Genomic DNA, 21,946 nt, shown 5'->3' with positions numbered 1-21,946 from the left:
TCACTAACCCACTGATAAAACATACTGTATATTGTGGGTATTCTTATAGAGATGTATGATCCGTGAATAATGCATATGCTTCTGAGGACAAGGGGCAGAGAGTTTAAAACAGGATGTTATCTTCTACAATAAATAGTTTCAGTTTCAGTTAATCTGACTGAAATAAAATGCACACACACTCCATGTTGTTCTGTTTTATTGACGAAGCAGACGCGCTAATGAGCACAAGGGTATGATGCCGCGTTCAAGTGCTGGTCGGAACTAGGTGACTCGAAAATGTCCGACGAGCTAATTGGTTGAAAGCGGCGCGTGAATAACTACAACCAGTTAGCAAGTCTAATATTTTCGAGTTTCCAAATTACGACTAGTACGTCAACGCAGCATGTCACCCGTACCTAACCCATAGATGAAAGCGCGTGAACAGGCGATACAGGAAATTACAATTCGCAAGAACTAGAAACAACTTGTCAAGAAGATTTTCGATGACCATTCATGTTGGATTAAATCTTAATTAAGCGTCCAGCACTGCAAACCAACTAAAGTATTGTTTATTTGACGTTTCGGTTGCGCAGGTGAACTCGTTTTTTCTAATCAACTTGTTTTGGAATGCTGGTGGATAAGGGAGCTTCCCTTTTGTCAATAATGTTCATGTGTAACGTTACAGGATTCAAATAAATGGATCGTTATGACAGGTGAGGAATAACATTTGATTAGTATTTATGTTTAGGTGTTAAGTGACTTTGTGGGTGTATAGGCTACTGTAGGCAATGGAGTCTGGTGGTAGCCAATACTCACACAATACTACTGTAGTCAAACTAATGGAGTCCCACCTCTTCCCAGGTGAATTCCACAGGTATAGAAAACTAAACAGTACTTCATATGGCCACCAGATGGCCTAAACTCTTACATGCAAATACAATCTTTCAATCCCAGAGACAGTAATAGCTGTTAAAACGCATAGGCCTATGGTAAGAAAATCAACGCCTGTTGTCATTCTATTTGGCAATGTAAGTAGTAGCCTTTAGGTCGGTTAACGTTGATAGAACTTTAGTTGACCGAGTTTGTTGCCATTTCTGTTTTATTGAAAGGGAATGATACCGCGTTCACGTGCTGATCGGAATTAGGAAACTCGAAAATGTTTGACTCGCTTACTCAGTGGTTCCCTACCAGCGGTACCAGGAGACGCCTCATGAGACCATTATTCTACTAGTAAAATGCACATGAGGGGGTACTTCTGGGGTACTCCGACTAGAGCAAAATGCAGTTGTTGGGTACAGTAATCGAAAAAGGTTGGGAACCACTGTGCTAACTTGTTGAACGCGGCACTTGAATAACTACAACCAGATAACGAGTCCAAACTTTTCGAGTTTCCAAATTGCGACTTGCACGTGAACTCAGCATGTCACCCGCACCCAACCCATCAATGAAAGCGCGTGGACATAAGATATAGGAAGTTACAATTCACATGAACTTGTCAAGAAGATTTTCGATGTTACTTTACGCGTACAGTCACTGCCAACTGACTAAAGCATTGTTGCGTTTATTTGTATATTTTGCAATAAGGACGGGAACACCTTTTTTTCGCTCAACTTTCGGTTGCGCAGTTGAACAATTTTTCTCCCCTTATCAACTAGTTTTTTACTACTGGTGGAAAAAGGGAGTTCCTTGTCATTAATGTTCACATGTACAGGATTAAAATAAATGGACCATAATGCCAGGTGAGGAATAACATTTGATTGGTCATTGTTATTACATAGCAGGAACATTCCTAGACCTAGCCCATTCATAGAGGCGAACTACTTATAGCGCAGTGACTATAGTAGTCTATCTTCTGGCAGGGGTCGTTTTGTCGAGAAGGGTGCAATTGCCTCCTGCAATTCGGGGCATTCCTGTATCTGCAGGAACCCCTTTTTATACTTATAGTGGACCATTTTAAAATTAGGCCAGGTGGGAGCGCTCCAGTGCAGTAGGTGGTGCTAATGCACAATAACGTTGGATGCCAGCCACCGATAAACACCACAGAGAAGGGGCGGGGATGACAACGGTAGCTAGCTAGCTAGCTGTAGGACTAGTAGGCAGTGTCGAGCTAACAAAGGACACTGTGCTAGCCGTAAGGATGACTCTTGTACACAGCAGACGGGAGGCAGGGGCAACACCGTGTGCCAGCTCGCAAACTAACGATAACTGACGTGGATGTCGATTATGGCACCTCACCTTTCTGATTCAGAGGGGTTGGGTTAAATGCGGTAGACACATTTCAGTTCCGTACTTGGCCGTGTCCCGTACATGTGACCGTATTTTAGCCCCCCTAAAAATGTATACTTCCAGGTCAACTGTATTATGAATACCAACCTCCGCTTTCCAGCAAAATCAATGACGCGACCTTCATGCTTCCCGTCTCTGCATGTTTGAAGAAGGCAATGGATCTCCGCCTGGTCTTTTTTTTTAATGGCGTAGGGGGAAGCGAAGGCTACTCAGTAATAGTGAAAGATATGTCTGTGGGGAAACTTTTTTTTCACCCGATTTGTCCAACTTATCACCTCAAGATTTTTAATAAAACACTATGAAGAGTTTTTATATATTGTGTCATTACATATCTATTTGAAGGTTTGTGTCGAATTTGAATAGGGTTTTTAGGGTGGCGCTAAAGTTATCTTCACACATTAAACTGCGGCTTTGCGAATCATGATGGCTTGCAGTGATGACGCGAAAAATATATGCATTCAGTTGTGCAATTGACTAGGTATCCCCCTTTCCCTGTCCTTTTCACTTTCTTGTTTTTAATCTGCGAGAGAAGCGCGTACGATACGTCCTGATACATCACAATGTATCATACAGCGTCAGAGGGGTCTGTTTTTTTCCAACTTTTCTCGAATACTATTGGTCTATTACCATGTCAATCAACACTTGAATAGAAACTTCGTTTACACCACGTATTTTAATGCCAACAGTCTACAATTGCATTTTTTTTTTATCGCAGCCTCGTTTGAATGCCGTGGTACGCAAAATCTGTACGGAACATTGTTGGCGACTGTTAGCTAGTACACAGTGTTTCCCCAACCTTCCACCTGCTTTGCTAGGTGGAAGGGGTGGGGGGACGTTCATGCAGGAACCATTGGGTTGCTCGAGGGGGGTGCTGGGGGGTGTTTATGAAGGACCCAATGGGATGCTCGAGGGAACTGCAGGAACGCCCACATGCAGGAACGCCCTGAATTGCAGGCTGCAGTTGCACACTATTGGTGTTGTTAAAAGCCCCGAAGCCTGTTCTAAACGTTAACATGTATCACTTGCGGTACGGTTTTGGAAACAGGAGGAACATCTTTCATATCAGTGAGAAATAATTTTAGAAAAACAAAAGATGAAATTACCAAACACCTTTTTTTAGGGTTAGTGTTCCCACACAGCCATATTTCCATGTTACAGCGTTTGTTTAGCGTACGGAAGACCGGGTCGAAAAATGCTGTTGGCTGCAACTGTTAAAATCTGTTAAAACAGTGGACAGTAAGTTTTTATATTTTGCATTTGTGAAATTATTTTGATGTGATATGAAAGTATAGGGCTTTATGTTTCTAGAACCGTACCGCAATTGTGGAACCCCATACCTGTCCTTGGGCTATAAGGAGCAACATTAGGCTCCTTTAGTCCATTATTGGGCTAGGTCATCCCTACTATCCGGTGCCTTTTCTGTCCCCAGGAAATATAACCTCTTATCACCTCATTTAGTCTAAAATGTGGATTCCAAAGGGCTTTAAATATACAGTGCATTTGGAAAGTATTCAGACCCCTTGACCTTTTCTACATTTTGTTACGTTAGAGCCTTGTGTATAATTTTTTTTTTAAATCCTCATTAATCTACATACAATACCCCATAATGATAAAGCGAAAACAAGTTTTTAGAAATTTGTGCAATTTATATATTGTGTGTAGATTGAGGGGGGAAAAGTGAATTAATATATTTTATAATAAGGCTGTAATGTAACAAAATGTGGAAAAAGTCAAGGGGTCTGAATAATTTCTCAACTGTAAAGTTAGGTGTCGTTAACCATAACTCAGATATGGATCTCAAAGGGAATTTTATGTATTTAGTTTTTTGTGGATGTAGGCGTTATTGCCATGTCCCCGGGTCCTATTCATCAACTTCTATGAGAAATATAAGCCATCAAATAATAAAATATTAAATCCTTCATTATTTTATTATCCTACTTAAAATCTCAACTTTTTTCTGAATTATTGTATTTAATATTATTATGGTTTTCTGTGTGTCCCTGAACACTTTCTACCCTGTTAGTTTGTAGTAATTCTCCGTAAAAAAAATGTTCAGGAACTATCTTAATTTTTGGGGTGGGAAAACAATAGTGGAAAGCTAAATAAATCATTATACCTCAGTGAAATTAACAGAGAGAGACTATGTAGACACATCTAGTGCCCAAAATTGATGACATATGTCGCGCAGCTAAAGTTTTACAGGGATGAACAAATTATCTTCAGTCATTCTTTCTAATGAGCCCTTCCCAGCTTGCTAGTTTATACTCATGGCTAGAAACTTCAATGATAATTTGAAACTTGTCTGCCTAAATTGGGACTTGGGAGAGTCTTCAGAATCATTGTTTTTATCTGAGTATTTTCTTTTAAAAAATGTAGATGTTAACCTTTCTAGCGCTGGCGTTCTGCTAGCGGAACCCCTCGACAACATTCCGCTGAAAAGGCAGCGTGGGAAATTCAAAAGTCTTTTTTAGAAATATGTAACTTTCACACATTAACAAGTCCAATACAGCAAATGAAAGAGAGTTCTTGTTAATCTTCCCATCATGTCCGATTTCAAAAAGGCTTTACAGCAAAAGCACAACATATGATTATGTTAGTTCAGAGCCAAGTCAAAAAAACACAGCCATTTTCCAGCCAAAGATAGGAGTCACAAAAAGCAGAAATATAGATAAAAATAATCACTAACCTTTGATGATCTTCATCAGATGACACTCATAGGACATCCTGTTACACAATACATGTATGTTTTGTTTGATAATGTGCATATTTATATCCAAAAATCTCAGTTTACATTGGCGCGTTACGTGCAGTAATGTTTTGATTCCAAAACATCCGGTGATCTTGCAGATAGTGTCACGTTCTGACCTTAGTTTCTTTTTTATGTCTCTATTTTGGTTTGGTCAGGGCGTGAGTTGGGGTGGGCATTCTATGTTTTGTATGTCTATGTTTTCTATTTCTATTGTGTTTGGCCTGGTATGGTTCTCAATCAGAGGCAGCTGTCTATCGTTGTCTCTGATTGAGAATCATACTTAGGTAGCCTGTTTTCCCACTTTGAGTGGTGGGTGACTATTTTCTGGTTAGTGTTTGTTGCACTAACGAACTGTTCGTTGGTCGTTTTGTTGTTTTTTGTTCATGTATTCATCGTGATTAAAAGTATTATGGATATGTACCACGCTGCACTTTGGTCCTCCTCTCCTTCTCCCGACGACGTTCATTACAGATAGCCACAGAAATCCCAGAAATACTCATAATAAACATCGATAAAAGATACAAGTGTTATTCACAGAATTAAAGATAGACATCTCCTTAATGCAACCGCTGTGTCAGATTTCAAAAAAACTTTACGGAAAAGCATAATCTGAGTACGGCGCTCAGAGCCCAATCCAGCCAAATCCAGCCAAAGAAATTTCCACCATGTTGGAGTCAACAGAAGTTAGAAATAACATGATAAATATTCACTTACCTTTGATGATCTTCATCAGAATGCACTCCCAGGAATCCCAGCTCGACAATAAATGACTGATTTGTTCCATAAAGTCCATAATTTATGTCCAAATAGCCACTAGTTGTTAGCGTGTTCAGCCCAGTAATCCATCTTCATGAGCACTAGGCCCAGACAAAAACTCAAAGTTCCGTTACAGGTCGTAGAAACATATCAAACGATGTATGGAATCAATCTTTAGGATGTTTTTAACATAAATCAACAATAATGTTCCAACCGGAGAATTCCATCGTCTGTAGCAAAGCACTGGTACGAGAGCTAACTCTGTCGGGAGCGTGCGTCACGAGTCTGAGACACTCTGCCAGACCACTGACTCATTCAGCTCCCATTCCCCCCTCCTTTATAGCAGACGCCTGAAACAAGTTTCTAAAGATGGTTGACATCTAGTGGAAGCCTTAGGAAGTGCAACTTAACCCCATAGACACTGTGTATTCGGTAGGCCAAGCTTTGGAAAACTACAAACCTCAGATTTCCCACTTCCTGGTTGGATTTTTCTCAGGTTTTCGCCTGCCATATGAGTTCTGTTATACTCACAGACGTCATTCAAACAGTTTTAGAAACGTCAGTGTTTTTATCCAATACTACTAATAATATGCATATATTAGCATCTGGGACAGAGTAGCAGGCAGTTTACTCTGGGCACGCATTTCATGCAAAAGTGAAAATGCTGCCCCCTATCCAAAACAGGTTTTAATGCTGTATTTCTACATTTTCTGTTAAAATCACTACAATAAATGTTTTAGCTCTTACCCAGGCCTGATATTAGCTACACTATCTAGCTACTTTCCTCTCCTCATTGCAGGACAGCAGCAGGCAAGCTCACCAGCAGATCCGACCCGCTTGTTTACAATTGCACTAGGGTCAGACAAGCTTCCTGTGTAGATTAAAACACAGAAGTGGCATGAGATATGTCTCGGAAAATGTACCTCAATCCAGGTAGCCTACAATGTATTTTACTCTGAATTGTCCCATTATCCTAACTGTTACAACAAGAAGAATAAACAACTGCTCGTTTTCCCTGAAAACTCCCCGTTTCATACTTATGCTAGGTAGCAGAAGTCACAGTAGTAGACTACGGTAGGGATTAAAACCTGTAACCAGGATCCCAGGACCACTTTTCACAAAAGCCAGGTTTCTAGAAAACAGTCGACTATATTGATTTTAAACTGGTGTTGAGAACAACGCGGCAGAGGCTGGCGACAGTGGAGTGAGGAGAGGAGGAAACTGCCATTGGGCCAAGAAAATGAGCAGAGAAAGGAAAACTCACCTTAGTTAAGATCAACTGAATGGTGAAAATATTGGCCTGTTTCACAATTGACAACGATGTCATTGTTAACAACATTGCTCTATCATCATTACTAAATATCAGTTTCACTTGCTGTGAAATCTTTATATAGTGGCACAGCCAAGCCGGCAATGTGTTGCAGCCACAATCTTATTTTGGGAGAACCCTGGCATAGTGGTCATATCTAGGTTTTAAAAGCTTTAAATGGGCACTTCTGATTTTTGCGGTATTTCTCGGGACTCTCAGGATAAATATGAATTATTCCCGGTATTGAAAGTTGTTACATTTTCTGAAAATATTAATCCCTACTGTACAATGACATCCATATGGTTAGTACCAATCAGGGGTTGGAACTGAAATATTTTCTTATCGTTCTATCTGAATGGAAACATAATTTTTTGTTCCGTTCCACTGTTCCAACCAGCAAAATAAAGTTCTAAACCAGTTTGGACCCCAAAAAAAGTTACGGTTGATATTGTTACTTTTTAAACCTCTGAAATCACATTGTTTGTTTTCTCCAATTAGCTCGACATTAAATTTCTTCACCAATCAGTGCGGGTAGAGAAGCTTGCTATATGGAGCGGGCAGGCAATTTGTTTACATACATTGGACAGACATGTGTAGGACGCAAGAAGCGACTGATTTTGTGGGTGGGGAGAGGGTGCAGGCTTGTCTTGAAGAGCTGGCCATCTTATGACATACATTATCTGACTTGGGCTCACAATTATACCTACAGAAGAGCGGCTTCAATGAAGGAACATTGAATGTCTTTGAACTTCAGAGTGTTTGCTTAATGTTGGACCAGAGCTAGCTGTGTGTGCAGATCAGCACCAGAATTAAAAACAATTAAATCCAATGTGAAACGTGATAACTATAGTATCCTTAACGAGCATTGAAAAAGTTGATCCATTCTTCTGTAATTAAAAATATCTATAATTTCTGAATCATGCTTGTGAAGTCAATAGGCTAGTAGACTATGCTCCGGAGAGGGAGGGGCTTGAAGCCTACACACGCACACACTGGCAAAGATTTTCAGATGGCAAGCAGGCAGACACTGGAATACGTTTCTGCGTGACCGAGTGAGGGCTTTGCATAGGGGCTTTGTTGCGTTTGTTGTGGGACTGGAAAAAATGCTTGGAACGTAAAATAATGTTAGTAATTAACTGGTTCCCATTTTTTCAAAATATCAGTACTGTTCAGAACAGTATAGATCACTTTTGTTCCCGGTCCTGATTATTTTCCTGTAAAAATGTACTTATTTTTCTGTTCTGTTCCTTGAACCGGTTCCAACCCCTGGCACTAGTACCAATATTACAAGTTATTTCTTGTGTAGGCTGCTATCCTACTCGACATATAATCAAGTGGGATGGAACAAATTGGCCACGTTAGCTACTGCCAGCGACACAATACAGCTGCCCGGTGAAGGAACTACTGCCCAGTGGGAAGCACCTAGACACAACACCGTTGTACCGGTCATTCACACGAGCTTGTCGTTACGTTTGCTAATTGACATGTGAAGGTGACATACAGATGGTGATCAATACTACAAGTTATTTCTCCCTCGCCCATCGAAATAAACAACTTTCTTTTACAAGTTAACTACCACAATGCTGCTATTGCCAGCATTAAACTAGCTAGTTCGGAAGGGCTCTGCAGCAACTGACTGCAACAAATCCGTCTCCACTCGACTTAACTGTGTGACATACATCATCAATTTGGGCACCAGGTGTGTCCGTATAGCCACTGTTAGTAAAACGTTTACTGTTGACAGGAGAACAAGAGGAGACAATAGGACGAGGTGGATAATTTTATAATAAGGCCGTTTAATCACATGTAAAGATATCTTAGTAAAATCTTGCAGCAAGGCTCTTTCAGTCTGACTCCTAGTGAATCGTCCGGAAAAGAGGCCAGTTTCCAGAAATGTACAGTACTATATAGACAACAAGCAAAGTAGGTAGATCTGCGAGTCCGGCCTTCCGATTGGTCGATCTGGGTCTTGGGTAGTCCTGATCAGGCCTGGTGTCCACGTTCCATTGGTTCCTGAGAGTTCTTTGTCCTGAGGTCCAACCATGGGTTGGGTGTGTCTGTGTGATTGTCATGGGGGAGGGGAATTGTGGGTGCCGTGTATATGTCCTATGTGTCCAGCATATGTCCAAGAGAAAGAGGGGGTGTGTATGTTGTGTCAACTTATAGGTAATGTTGAGAAGTTGTTAAAACAAGTTACCAATATCTAATACAATTTCTTACACCACTCCAAAACAAATATATACACTCGGATTTATCTATTTTTACATGTTTAATGATGTTTGTCTAATTGTCTCACTCATACCTGTTTCGGATAAATTATAGAGAATTTCAAAATGTTAAAATATGTTTGTTATAGAAACATATAAAATCCTCTTCAAGTTTTACCATTATGCTAGCTCAAACTCAATCACCCACAGAGCTATGGCTAGTTTAGGCTCCACATTACCACCTAACAAGGTGGAAATGTTGTTAGAAAAGACAGTAAATAAATGACAGTCACTAATTATTTATATTTGGGTAATATATACACTGCTCAAAAAAATAAAGGGAACACTTAAACAACACAATGTAACTCCAAGTCAATCACACTTCTGTGAAATCAAACTGTCCACTTAGGAAGCAACACTGATTGACAATAAATTTCACATGCTGTTGTGCAAATGGAATAGACAAAATGTGGAAATTATAGGCAATTAGCAAGACACCCCCAAAAAAGGAGTGATTCTGCAGGTGGTGACCACAGACCACTTCTCAGTTCCTATGCTTCCTGGCTGATGTTTTGGTCACTTTTGAATGCTGGCGGTGCTCTCACTCTAGTGGTAGCATGAGACGGAGTCTACAACCAACACAAGTGGCTCAGGTAGTGCAGTTCATCCAGGATGGCACATCAATGCGAGCTGTGGCAAGAAGGTTTGCTGTGTCTGTCAGCGTAGTGTCCAGAGCATGGAGGCGCTACCAGGAGACAGGCCAGTACATCAGGAGACGTGGAGGAGGCCGTAGGAGGGCAACAACCCAGCAGCAGGACCGCTACCTCCGCCTTTGTGCAAGGAGGTGCACTGCCAGAGCCCTGCAAAATGACCTCCAGCAGGCCACAAATGTGCATGTGTCAGCATATGGTCTCACAAGGGGTCTGAGGATCTCATCTCGGTACCTAATGGCAGTCAGGCTACCTCTGGCGAGCACATTGGCGAGCACAGGGCGCCAGTGGCGAATTTGCCAATCTTGGTGTTCTCCCACCTGTGGACGTCGGGCCCTCATACCACCCTCATGGAGTCTGTTTCTGACCGTTTGAGCAGACACATGCACATTTGTGGCCTGCTGGAGGTCATTTTGATTTCTAAATAAATCACAGACCGTGTCACCAGCAAAGCACCATCACACCTCCTCCTTCATCCTTCACTTGGGAACCACACATTCGGAGGTCATCCGTTCACCTACTCTGCATCTTACGAAGACACGGCGGTTGGAACCAAAAATCTCTAATTTGGATATATTAGACCAAAGGAAACAATTCCACCAGTCTAATGTCCATTGCTCCTGTTTCTTGGCCCAAGCAAGTCTCTTCTTATTAACTTTTGACTGGTACTGTACATGCATGCATTGTTAACACTTCCAAATAGTTTTATGTGAATGTCCCTAACAGTGTTGCAATATGATTGTGTGAACAATCTCCCTATAATTATTAGGATTTAAGTGCCCGAGCTTGACCAATATGTTCTTCTGAAAGTCAAACATGACCTTTTTCTGATAGAATACCCCAAAAATGAATGATTTTTTCCTTCAAGTCATGAGGTCCAAAATGTCACCGGAGAGTAAGAATGACTCAGCTGCTGAATCTCATTGTTAGTGGACAAAATATTATATATTGTACGGAATGGAGGTTAGGGCAGTCGTGGGAAAGTTGGTTGCTCGGAGGGAATAGAGGCTATTGTCTTAGTGGAACAAATACTGTAGAAAACATTTGTTCTCTTTTCTGGTGTCTGCATGCATACAGGCTCGACAGACAACTATGCACTCACTTCTCTTAGAAGCTGGGCTAATTTGTTGTGTCGTGTTTCTTCCCTCACTGCTTCAGTGGAGCTCTATACTGTATAGATGCAGTATCCTATTAAATCTCTGCAACTATCAATGGCTAAACAGATTTATTCTTAAATTAAAGGGGAGAATTATTCTAATAATCCTATGCCACTTTTAAGTTCTGATAAATAAGTATTTACTGTCATGCAAATACTTTACTTATATTGCCAGTCAAATGCCATTTGTAATGTTTACAGTGCATTCAGAAAGTATAGAGACCCCTTCACTTTTTCCACATTTCGTTACGTTACAGCCTTATTCAAAAAATTTCTTCATCAATCTACACAATACCCCATAATGACAAAGCAAAAACTGTTGTTTAAAAAAAAATGTTTTGCAAATGTATTCCAAATAAAAAACAATACCTTACATAAGTATTCAGACCCTTTGCTACGAGACTCGATTTCGAGTTCAGGTGCATCCAGGTTCAGCTGATCATCCTTGAGATGTTTCTACAACTTGATTGAAGTCCACCTGTGGTAAATTCAATTAATTGGAAATGATTCGGAAAGGCACACATCTGTCTATATAAGGTCTCATAGTTGACAGTGCATGTCAGCGCAAAAACCAAGTTATGAGGTCAAAGGAATTGTCCGTAGAGCTCAGAGACAGGATTGTGTCGTGGCACAGATCTGGGGAAGGGTACCAAACATTTCTGTAGCATTGAAGGTCCCCAAGAACACAGTGGGCAAACTTTGCAATTGGGGGGGAAGGGCCTTGGTCAGGGAGGTGACCAAGAACCCGATGGTCACTCTAATAGAGCTCCAGAGTTCCACTGTGGAGATGGGACAACCATCTCTGCAGCACTCCACCAGTCAGGCCTTCATGGTAGAGTGACCACTCTACAGTAAAAGGCACATGACAGCCCACTTGGAGTTTGCCAAAACGCACCTAAAGGACTCTGACCATGAGAAACAAGATTCTCTGGTCTGATGGGAACTCTTTTGCCTCAATGCCATGCGTCATGTATGGAGGTAACCTGGCACCATCCCTACGGTGAAGCATGGTGGAGGAAGCATCATGCTGTGGGGATGTTTTTCAGCGGCAGGGACTGGGAGACTAGTCAGGAACAGGGGAAAGATGAAGGGAGCAAATTACAGTGAGATCCTTGGTGGAAACCTTCTCCAGAGGGCTCAGGACCTCAGACTGGGGCGAAGGTTCCCCTTCCAACAGAACAACAACCCTAAGCACACAGTCAAGACAACGCAGGAGTGGCCCAGCCAGAGCCCGGACTTGAACCTGATCGAACATCTCTGGAGAGCTGTGCAGCGACGCTCTCCATCCAAGCTGACAGAGCTTGAGAGGATCTGCAGTGAAGAATGGGAGAATCTCCCAAAATACAGCTGTGCCAAGCTTGTAGAGTTATACACAAAAAGGCTTGAGACTAATCACTGCCAAAGTTGCTTCAACAAAGTACTGAGTAAAGGGTCTGAATATTTATGTAAATGTGTTATTTAAGTTTTTTTACATTTACAAACATTTCTAAAAAACTGTTTTTGCTTCGTCATTATGGGGTATTGTGTGTAGATTAATGAGAAAAAAACAGCAATTGTATCTGTTTTAGAATAAGGCTATAACTTAACAAAATGTGGGAAAAGTGAAAAGGTCTGAATGCTTTCCGACTCCACTGTATCTCCCATACTCCTCCCTGACTCTACCGCATTCTTCTCCCTCTCTCCCTACCCAGTGGTTACATCATGATTGGAGGAGGGCAGTGCTAGTGAGGTATGCTGGAGAGGTCCTGTTTGTGTGTCAGCCAGCAGGATGAGTGTGTCTGACGGTGTGATAGGAGCGGCCAGCCTGGACGTAGATCAACAACATCAGCCGCAGGCCGTCTTCCTCCAGATCTACCCACGTCTGTCCCAGGACAAAGCAGCATGTTGTACTCTCCAGGTCAGCCCAGGGGCCACAGCGGCCATGGTTATCCAGAAAGCAGTGGCCACTCTGGGCCTGGACATGACCAGTCCGTACGCCCTGCTGGAAGTCAGGCAGGCTGAAGGGGAGGAGAGGAGGCTAGGGGACACTGAGATGCCTGTGGAGAGGGTGCTGCTTTGGCCCCCAGGGGCCAGAAAACGGCATCCCCAGGAGAAGGGGTATTACTTCATCCTCCAAGCCCAGGGAGGTGCAGGGGCTCTGGGGTCAGAGACGGATGGTGGTGGGGTAGCTTCATTAGAGGAATATGATGACTTGTGCAGCCTCTCCACCCTGACCGAGGACACTATCCTGGCCGCCTTACGCCTGCGCTTCTACAAACACAACATCTACACGTACGCCAGGGGCATCCTGGTGGCAATTAACCCCTTCAAGTTCCTGCCCATCTACAACCCTAAGTATGTCATGATGTACAACAACCAGCCACTTGGAAAATTAAGCCCTCACATCTTTGCAGTGGCGGACGTGGCATACCACACCATGCTGAAGCAGCAGGAGAACCAGTGTGTGGTGATATCAGGGGAGAGCGGATCAGGGAAGACCCAGAGCACCAACTTCCTTATTCACTGTCTGACGGCGTTGGGTCAGAAGGGCTACAGCAGCGGGGTGAAGAGAACCATACTGGGAGCTGGGCCTGTGCTGGAGGTAAGTGTGTGTGGGGGGGTGTTAGGCCTGCTTCAGAAGCAGCATTCCTTTGCAGGCAAGTAAAAGGCCCGTTCATCCACCTCTGGCCTGCTCGCCTCCCTACCTCTGAGGAAGTACAGTTCCCGCTCAGCCCAGTCAAAACTGTTCGCTGCTCTGGCACCCCAATGGTGGAACAAACTCCCTCACGACGCTAGGTCAGCGGAGTCAATCACCACCTTCCGGAGACACCTGAAACCCCACCTCTTTAAGGAATACCTAGGATAGGATAAAGTAATCCTTCTAACCCCCCCCCCCCCTTAAAAGAGTTAGATGCACTATTGTAAAGTGGTTGTTCCACTGGATATCATAAGGTGAATGCACCAATTTGTAAGTCGCTCTGGATAAGAGCGTCTGCTAAATGACTTAAATGTAAATGTAATGTAAATGTTCAGTGGCGCATAGTTTCTATCTCCAGAGAAGGTGTTGTGTCTGCATTTAAAAAGCCGTAGTGTAGCCTTAAAAACCAACAAACGTGCCGAGGGGCTTTCAAGGGTATATGACTGCAGTAGTCATACACTACATGAACAAAAGTATGTGGATTCCTGCTCGTCAAACATCTCATTCCAAAATCATGGGCATTAATATGGAGTTGGTCCCCCCTTTTGCTGCTATAACAGCCTCCACTCCTCTGGGAAGGCATTACACTAGATGTTAGAACATTGCTGCGATTCATCCCAAAGGTGTTCAATGGGGTTGAGGTCAGGGCTCTGTGCAGGCCAGTCAAGTTCTTCCACACCGATCTTGACAAACCATTTCTTATGGACCTCGCTTTGTGCATGGGGGGCATTGTCATGCTGATTGTTGCCACAAAGTTGGAAGCACAGAATCGTCTAGAATGTCATTGTATGCTGTAGCCTTAAGATTTCCCTTCACTGGAACTAAGGTGCCTAGCCCAAACCATGAAGAACAGCCCCAGACCATTATTCCTCCTCCACCAAACTTTACAGTTGGCACTATGCATTCAGGCAGGTATCGTTCTTTTGGCATCTGCCAAACCCAGATTCGTCCTTCGAACTGCCAGATGAAGCGTGATTCATCACTCCAGAGAATGCGTTTCCACTGCTCTAGAGTCCAATGGCGGCGAGCTTTATGCCACGTTCGGCCATGTAAACCCATTTCATGAAGCTCACAATGAGCAGTTCTTGTGCTGACGTTGCTTCCAGAGGCAGTTTGCAACTCTAGTGAGCGTTGCAACCGAGAACAGATGATTTTTGAGCGTTTCAGCACTCGGCGGTCCCATTCTGTGAGCTTGTGTGGCCTACGGCTGAGCCATTGTTTCTCCTAGACGTTTCCACTTTACAATAAGAGCACTTTCAGTTGACCTGAGCAGCTCTACCAGGGCATAAATTTGACGAACTGACTTGTGTGCTCAATTTTATACACCTGTCAGCAACGGGTGTGGCTGAAATAGCCGAATCTACTCATTTGAAAGGTTGTCCACATACTTTTGTATATATCGTGTAATTCCCTTGCCCAGCCCTAGCGGTCATGCATACTAGAGGTCGACCGATTTTATGATTTTTCAACGCCGATACCGATTATTGGAGGACCAAAAAATGCCGATACTGATTAATCTGCCTTTTTAATTTATTATATTTTATATATATATTTGTAATAATGACAATTACAACCATACTTTTTGAACACTTATTTTAACTTAATACATCAATAAAATCAATTTAGTCTCAAATAAATAATGAAACATGTTCAAATTGGTTTAAATAATGCAGAAACAAAGTATTGGAGAAGAAAGTAAAAGTGCAATATATATGTAAAAAAGCTAAGGTTTAAGTTCCTTGCTCAGAACATGGGAACATATGAAAGCTGGTGGTTCCTTTGAACATGAGTCTTCAATATTCCCAGGTAAGAAGTTTTAGGTTGTAGTTGTTATAGGAATTATAGGACTATTTCTCTCTATATGATTTGTAATTCATATACCTTTGACTATTGGATGTTCTAATAGGTACTTTAGCATTGCCAGCCTAATCTCGGGAGTTGATAGGCTTTAAGTCATAAACGGTGCAATGCTTGAAGCACAGCGAAGAGCTGCTGGCAAATGCAGGAAAGTGCTGTTTGAATGAATGCTTACGAGCATGCTGCTGCCTACCACTGCTCAGTCAGACTGCTCTATCAAATCATAGACTTAATTATAATATAATAACACACAGAAATACAAGAATTAGGTCATTTAATATGGTCAAATCCGGAAATATCATTTCGAAAACAAAACGTTTATTTTTTCAGTGAAATTCGGAACCGTTCCGTATTTTATCTAACGGGTGGCATCCATAAGTCTAAATATTGCCGTTACATTGCACAACCTTCCATGTTATGTCATAATTATGTAAAATTCTGGCAAATTAGTTCGCAACGAGCCAGGCGGCCCAAACTGCTGCATTTACCCTGACTCTGTTGCACAGAACGCAAGAGAAGTGACACAATTTCCCTAGTTTAAAAAAAATCATGTTAGCAGGCAATATTATCTAAATATGCAGGTTTAAAAATATATACTTGTGTATTGATTTTAAGAAAGACATTGATGTTTATGGTTAGGTACACATTGGTGCAACGACAGTGCTTTTTTCGCGAATGCGCTTGTTAAATCACCTGTTTGGGAAAGTAGGCTGTGATTCAATGATAAATTAACAGGCACCGCATCGATTATATGGAACTCAGGACAAGCTAGAGAAACTAGTAATCATCAACCATGTGTAGTTAACTAGTGATTATGTTAAGATTGATTGTTTTTTATAAGATAAGTTTAATGCTAGCTAGCACCTTACCGTGGCTCCTTGCTGCACTCGCATAACAGGTAGTCAGCCTGCCACGCAGTCTCCTCATGGAGTGCAATGTAATCGGCCATAATCGGTGTCCAAAAATGCCGATTTACCGATTGTTATGAAAACTTGAAATCGGCCCTAATTAAACGGCCATTCCGATTTAATCGGTCGACCTCTAATACACACAGTACATAATAAGACCATTATTCTGCATTGTGAATTGAGGTGGATTTTTGTCATTTTATTCTTATTTGTTTTAATGGAAAACCATTTTTTTTTTTTTAAGAAAAAGGCAGTTGTCTATTTGTCACATCACTACTATTAATGTTAATAAAGCATTAGGAGACTTCATAATAAAGTGAGAAGTGTTACTGAGCTAGACTTGTATCCAGAGGCGAGATCCCGGTCAGAGCTACACTAGTTTGAGTTTCTCTTTCTGTGAAAAGTCTTCAGATGAGAACTCAGCTCACTATGCAATAAACGAGGCACTCTAGGGCAGACAGGAAACTATGTACGTGAGTTGAAAACACAGAGAGAGCTTACTGTTTGCACCTGGAAGTGTGATATCCAACCTACCCACTGCAACCACATCACAAACAATATTTCATGGTTCATTGAATAAGACATTGTTGTTCCTCTGTTTATTTATCACTGCTATTTACAACTGGATGAGTAGCAATGAGTAACCCGACAAACAGCTGTTGTCTCTCCGGTTTGTTTCTTATTCAGTTTTCAGGGCTAGTGAGCAAAACAGTTCTGCCAGAGCTGCATTCCAGCTGCTGAGTGAATAGTGCTCAGTCAGGTTTGACGGAGGAACACCTTTTCAGCTAAATTAATGTCACTCTGTCTCAGTTATGCTCTGGCCAGTGTTCCCTCTAAGCTACGTACATGCAACCACGAAGCTCCTGGATCAGTCCCGTGCTGAAGAATTGCAAGCTCACGCAGAGATGCACGAGATTGAACTTCACTAAAATGTACACCATCTTTCCTCTACTGTGGATATATGGTTATTTTGTTGTAGGTTAAAAAGCGCGTCGGAGTAGCCTTGTTCTATTTCACAGGCATGCATGAGCGGTTGTAGAGTAGCCTATATGCCCATTTGAGATCACAGAACAGAACCGATTGTGCACATATGTCGATATTCTTTCCTAGCTTGTGAGTGACTTGCCCAGTTATGGCTAATTTTGCTCAGCAATGGGGGAGTGATTGTTTCCTACAAGATCACAAAACTTGTACATGTCTAACTGTATTTGAAAAGCAAGTCAGGTGAGCTTTTTTTTTGTCTTAAAGGGAAAGTGTCCTATTTTGAGACGGGCTTGAAAGTGCAAATAAGCCAATAGGCAGAGGGTAGCACACATTTCTGTATGATTCTCTTAATGGTAATAATAATGATAACAATTAATTGAAAGCGGTTTCTTGCATCCTATCACGATACAATGCCACTTTCAGTCACCTTTTTGACCAATTGTGACAGGTTAAACATCATTCCTAAAATGGTTAATGCCAAGCATAATGTTTTGATAAAGTCTCATGGAATGTTGGCCTACATTGAACACCACATATTGGCTATTGTTGGCGATATCATAGTCAACAGCTATATCCATGTGAAAATGTCCCACGGCACAGACGTCTAGTTTTGATTTACATTTGTTTTGAGTTGTCAACTAACGTGAAATCAACAAAGTTTCACCATGTCATTGGATTTTGGTTCAAACTTGGGTGGGAAAAAAATATGAAATTCCCTTATGCTAACTTTTTTCTAATCTAATGTGTTTTCCACTTTGATTCAATGTCATCGCATTGCATTTTGGGGTTGAAATGATGTGAAAACAACATTGATTCAACCATTTTTTTTCCAGTGGGGTTATGGCATTTGGTCCATTGGTTTTGTTGATAGGCCTACATTATGCTCAACTAGCCACATTAGCTTATAGGCCACTGTCTGAAACTGTAACGTACAGCCTGTGTTCACAGTTAATGCGTGCCGGAAGTTGTACAAAATTCTGACAAAAAGGGTAATGAGAGCCATTGGTTCTCTTTCAGAAGAAATCTGTGTGTGGTTTTCCATATAGTTGTTGTGCCGGTGCCATTCTCATTTATGGTCGTGCTTCTTTACTAACCTACACACTACTTTAGCATTGTTTCTTTTAGATACAAATATCTTGTTGACTTGATCTTGATTCTATTACAGTGCCTTCAGAAACTATTCACACCCCTTAACTTTTTCCATTTCTGTTGGTACAGCCTGATTTATTTTTTTATTTTTTTTATGGATTAAATTGAGGTTTTGTGTCACTGGCCTACACACAATACCCCACGAAGTAGAATATTTTTTATAGATTTTAATTTTATTTGTATTAATTCTAAATGAAAAGCTGAAATGTCTTGAGTCAATAACTATTCAACCCCTTTGATATGGCAATCCTAAAGTGTAAAAATGTGTTTAACAAGTCACATAAGTTGCATGGACTCACTGCGTGCAATAAGTTTTTAACATGATTTTTGAATGACTACCTCATCTCTGTACCCCACACATACCGTCAGTCTAGCAGTGAATTTCAAACACAGATTCAACCACAAAGACTAGGGAGGTTTTCCATTGCCTTGCAAAGAAGGGCACCTATTGGTAGATGGGTAAAATAAAATAAAAAGCTGACATTCCCATATCCCTCTGAGAATGGTGAAGTTATTACACTTTGGATGGTGTATCAATACACCCAGTCACTACAAAGATGCAGGCATCCTTTCTTACTCCGTTGCCGGCGAGGAAGGAAACAGCTCAGGGATTTCACCATGAAGCCAATGGTGACTTTAAAACAGTTACAGAGTGTGTAATGGCTGTGATAGAATTTAGGACAACATTGTAGTTACTCCACAAAACTAACCGAATTGACAGTGTGAAAAGAAGGAAGACTGTACAGAATAAAAAATATACCAAAACATGCATCCTGTTTGCATAAGGCACTAAAGTAAAATTGCAAAAAAAATGGTCAAAGCAATTTAACTTTTTGTCTGAATACAAAGTGTCAATTTTGGGGCAAATTCAATACAACACATTACTGAGTACATCTTCATATTTTCAAGCATAGTGGTGGCTGCATCATGTTATGGGTATACTTGTAATCGTTAAGGACAGGGGAGTTTTCCAGGATAATAAAGAAACGGAATGGAGCTAATCACAGGCACAATCCTAGAGGAATACCTGGTTGTCTGCTTTCCACCAGACACTGGGAGATGAATTCACCTTTCAGCGGGACAATAACCTAAAACACAAGGCCAATCTACACTGGAGTTGCTTACCAAGAAGACATTGAATGTTCCTGAGTGGCCGAGTTGTTAGATTTTCAAGCCAATTTAATTCCAAACTGTATGGCAATACCTGAAAATGGTTGTCTAGCAATGATCAACAACCAATTTGACAGAGCTTGAATAACAGGCAAATGTTGCACAATTCAGGTGTGGAAAGCTCTTAAACTCACAGCTGTAATTGCTGCCAAAGGTGCTTCTACAATGTATTGACTCAGGGGTGTGGATACTTATATAAATGAGATATTTCTGTATTTCATGTTCAATACATTTGCAAACATGTTTTCACTTTGTCATTATGGGCTATTGTGTGTAGATGGATGCCCCTCATCCATCTACACACAATAGCCCATAATGACAAAGACAAAGATGACAAAGAAAGATGCATTTTAATACATTTTGAATTCAGGCTGTAATACAACAAAATGTGGAATAAGTCAAGGGGTATGAATAATTTCTGAAAGCCGCGTATGTCTGCTTAGACCACTGTTCTGTTATTACTGTGTAAGTGCAGTACTGTCATTAGTAACAACTTACACAAGGCACAAAGTAGGGCTGTGCCCCACACTCCCACCTCTTCCCAAGATAGTCTGTTCCCGGATCAAAGATTCTTCAAAGTAAAATAATCAAAAGCTTCTTCAAAGTAGCCACCCTTTGCCTTGATGACAGCTTTGCATACTCTTGGCATTCTCTCAACCACCTTCATGAGGTAGTCACCTGGAATGCATTTCAATGAACAGGTGTGCCTTGTTAAGGTGTGCCTCTGCAGTTGGCACTAATAAGCAACAAGGTCCAGGGTAGAGGTCTGCATGGGACTGATTTCTTCATCCCTCCTGCACCCGTAGCTTTTCATACTGCACCCTCTGGCTTTCTGTCCGACTCCCACCCACTACCGCAATAACTGGTCCCAAGCCCAACCGCAGTCCCTCAATGTTATTGTAGGCATATGTGACGCAGCTCACTTGACAGCCATGGTCCCAGAAATGTTGCGCCCTATAGGCAATATCGAAATAACATAAGAAATAGCATAGGTTAAACTACCAGAGATTCTCCCATGGCGCATTTATATTAAGCTATCAGTATTACTGGGCTATAATCAGCCAATAGGCTTCACTTAGTTTGAAGAGGGCAGAGTTGGAGAGACTTGCTCTTTATCTTGAGCTCTTTCTATGGCCTACCTTTTAGGAGCGGGAGACATATGAGAGATACATTTTTATTTTTAGGCAATGTAGTAAACTATAGTATTTTGGAAGTAATGTGATTCACGCCGTGTCCCCCTCCAATCTTATTCATTATGATCTAAAAGGCAAAACTGATCCTAGACCAGCACTCCTATTGCCTGGCTACCCAGACTCCTTGCGCCGGCCAAACGCCACGGCACGCTCACGGACGTTAGTTTCTTATCCGCAATGAGCCTGGATCTGAGTTACCTCCCCGACCCTTCACTGAATGCGAACACATTCAGGGCTGTCTGATTTGGCCAGAGCCAGAACACACGTAGGTATAGCAGCAGTTTGAAAGTTCGCAATAGACTTTGATACTGTGAGTGGTTGGAGATGAACCCATCGATGATTACTTTGTTTTGTAAAAGGCCCCTCTTGCCCCTCATCACCACAAACAACTTCAATGATGGCAGTCTCAGATTAAAGTATGTAGCGAACAACAGAGCAGCGGAATCATTAAGTGTGAGTCGTCAGGCTAGCACTCCTACTCTGAGACATTTTATTAAAACAGGCCCAGATTATCTACAGTGTTTTGGAACAACCTCTGGTGTCCTGATGGACTCCCCATTATGAGAGTTAATGCTATGATTGCAGGGACCTAGGCCCCACTTCCCTCTATCTGAGGGCATGCCAAAAACGACAGTCACTTCCCATGGTTAGGAGACGTAGGCCTGCAATAAACGTGTCTTTCCAGAAGTGGCCTACAGCAAAACCTCGGGCAGTGACCATTTAGAGCTGGAACTTTTTCTTCTGTGTATTGTTCTTTGGTTGAGCTCCATTTCACTTCCTTGAACACAGCAGAGGCAAACCGAGATGTATGGTTAGGAGCACTATTTTTAATAAACACACAAGACCAAGAGCTGTT

At 41.8% G+C, this 21,946-nt stretch overlaps 1 protein-coding gene across 13 annotated transcripts in view; it reads left to right on the top strand.

Annotated features, from left to right (window-relative positions):
* The first annotated feature begins 363 nt into the window (after positions 1-363).
* Positions 364-21,946, top strand: part of LOC139559507 (unconventional myosin-IXb-like) — a 72,878-nt gene continuing 51,295 nt past the window's right edge. For 5 of the 13 annotated variants that reach the window (XR_011671781.1, XR_011671784.1, XR_011671780.1 and 2 more), the window contains exons 1-2: positions 364-692; positions 12,844-13,733. Coding sequence is in view for 8 of the 13 variants with exons in the window: in XM_071375569.1 (XP_071231670.1) it covers positions 12,921-13,733 (813 nt within the window). In the remaining 5 variants the exon portion in view is untranslated. Of the gene's footprint in view, positions 693-1,379; positions 1,719-3,236; positions 3,502-12,843; positions 13,734-21,946 lie in introns of those variants that run through there. The other 8 variants (XM_071375565.1, XM_071375570.1, XM_071375572.1 and 5 more) reach the window with 5 other exon arrangements.

Source organism: Salvelinus alpinus, chromosome 30 (assembly GCF_045679555.1).
Source record: "Salvelinus alpinus chromosome 30, SLU_Salpinus.1, whole genome shotgun sequence".
NCBI classification, from domain to species: domain Eukaryota; kingdom Metazoa; phylum Chordata; class Actinopteri; order Salmoniformes; family Salmonidae; genus Salvelinus; species Salvelinus alpinus.
Note: the sequence above shows the minus strand (reverse complement) of the source record. Positions and strands in the feature narration are given on the sequence as shown.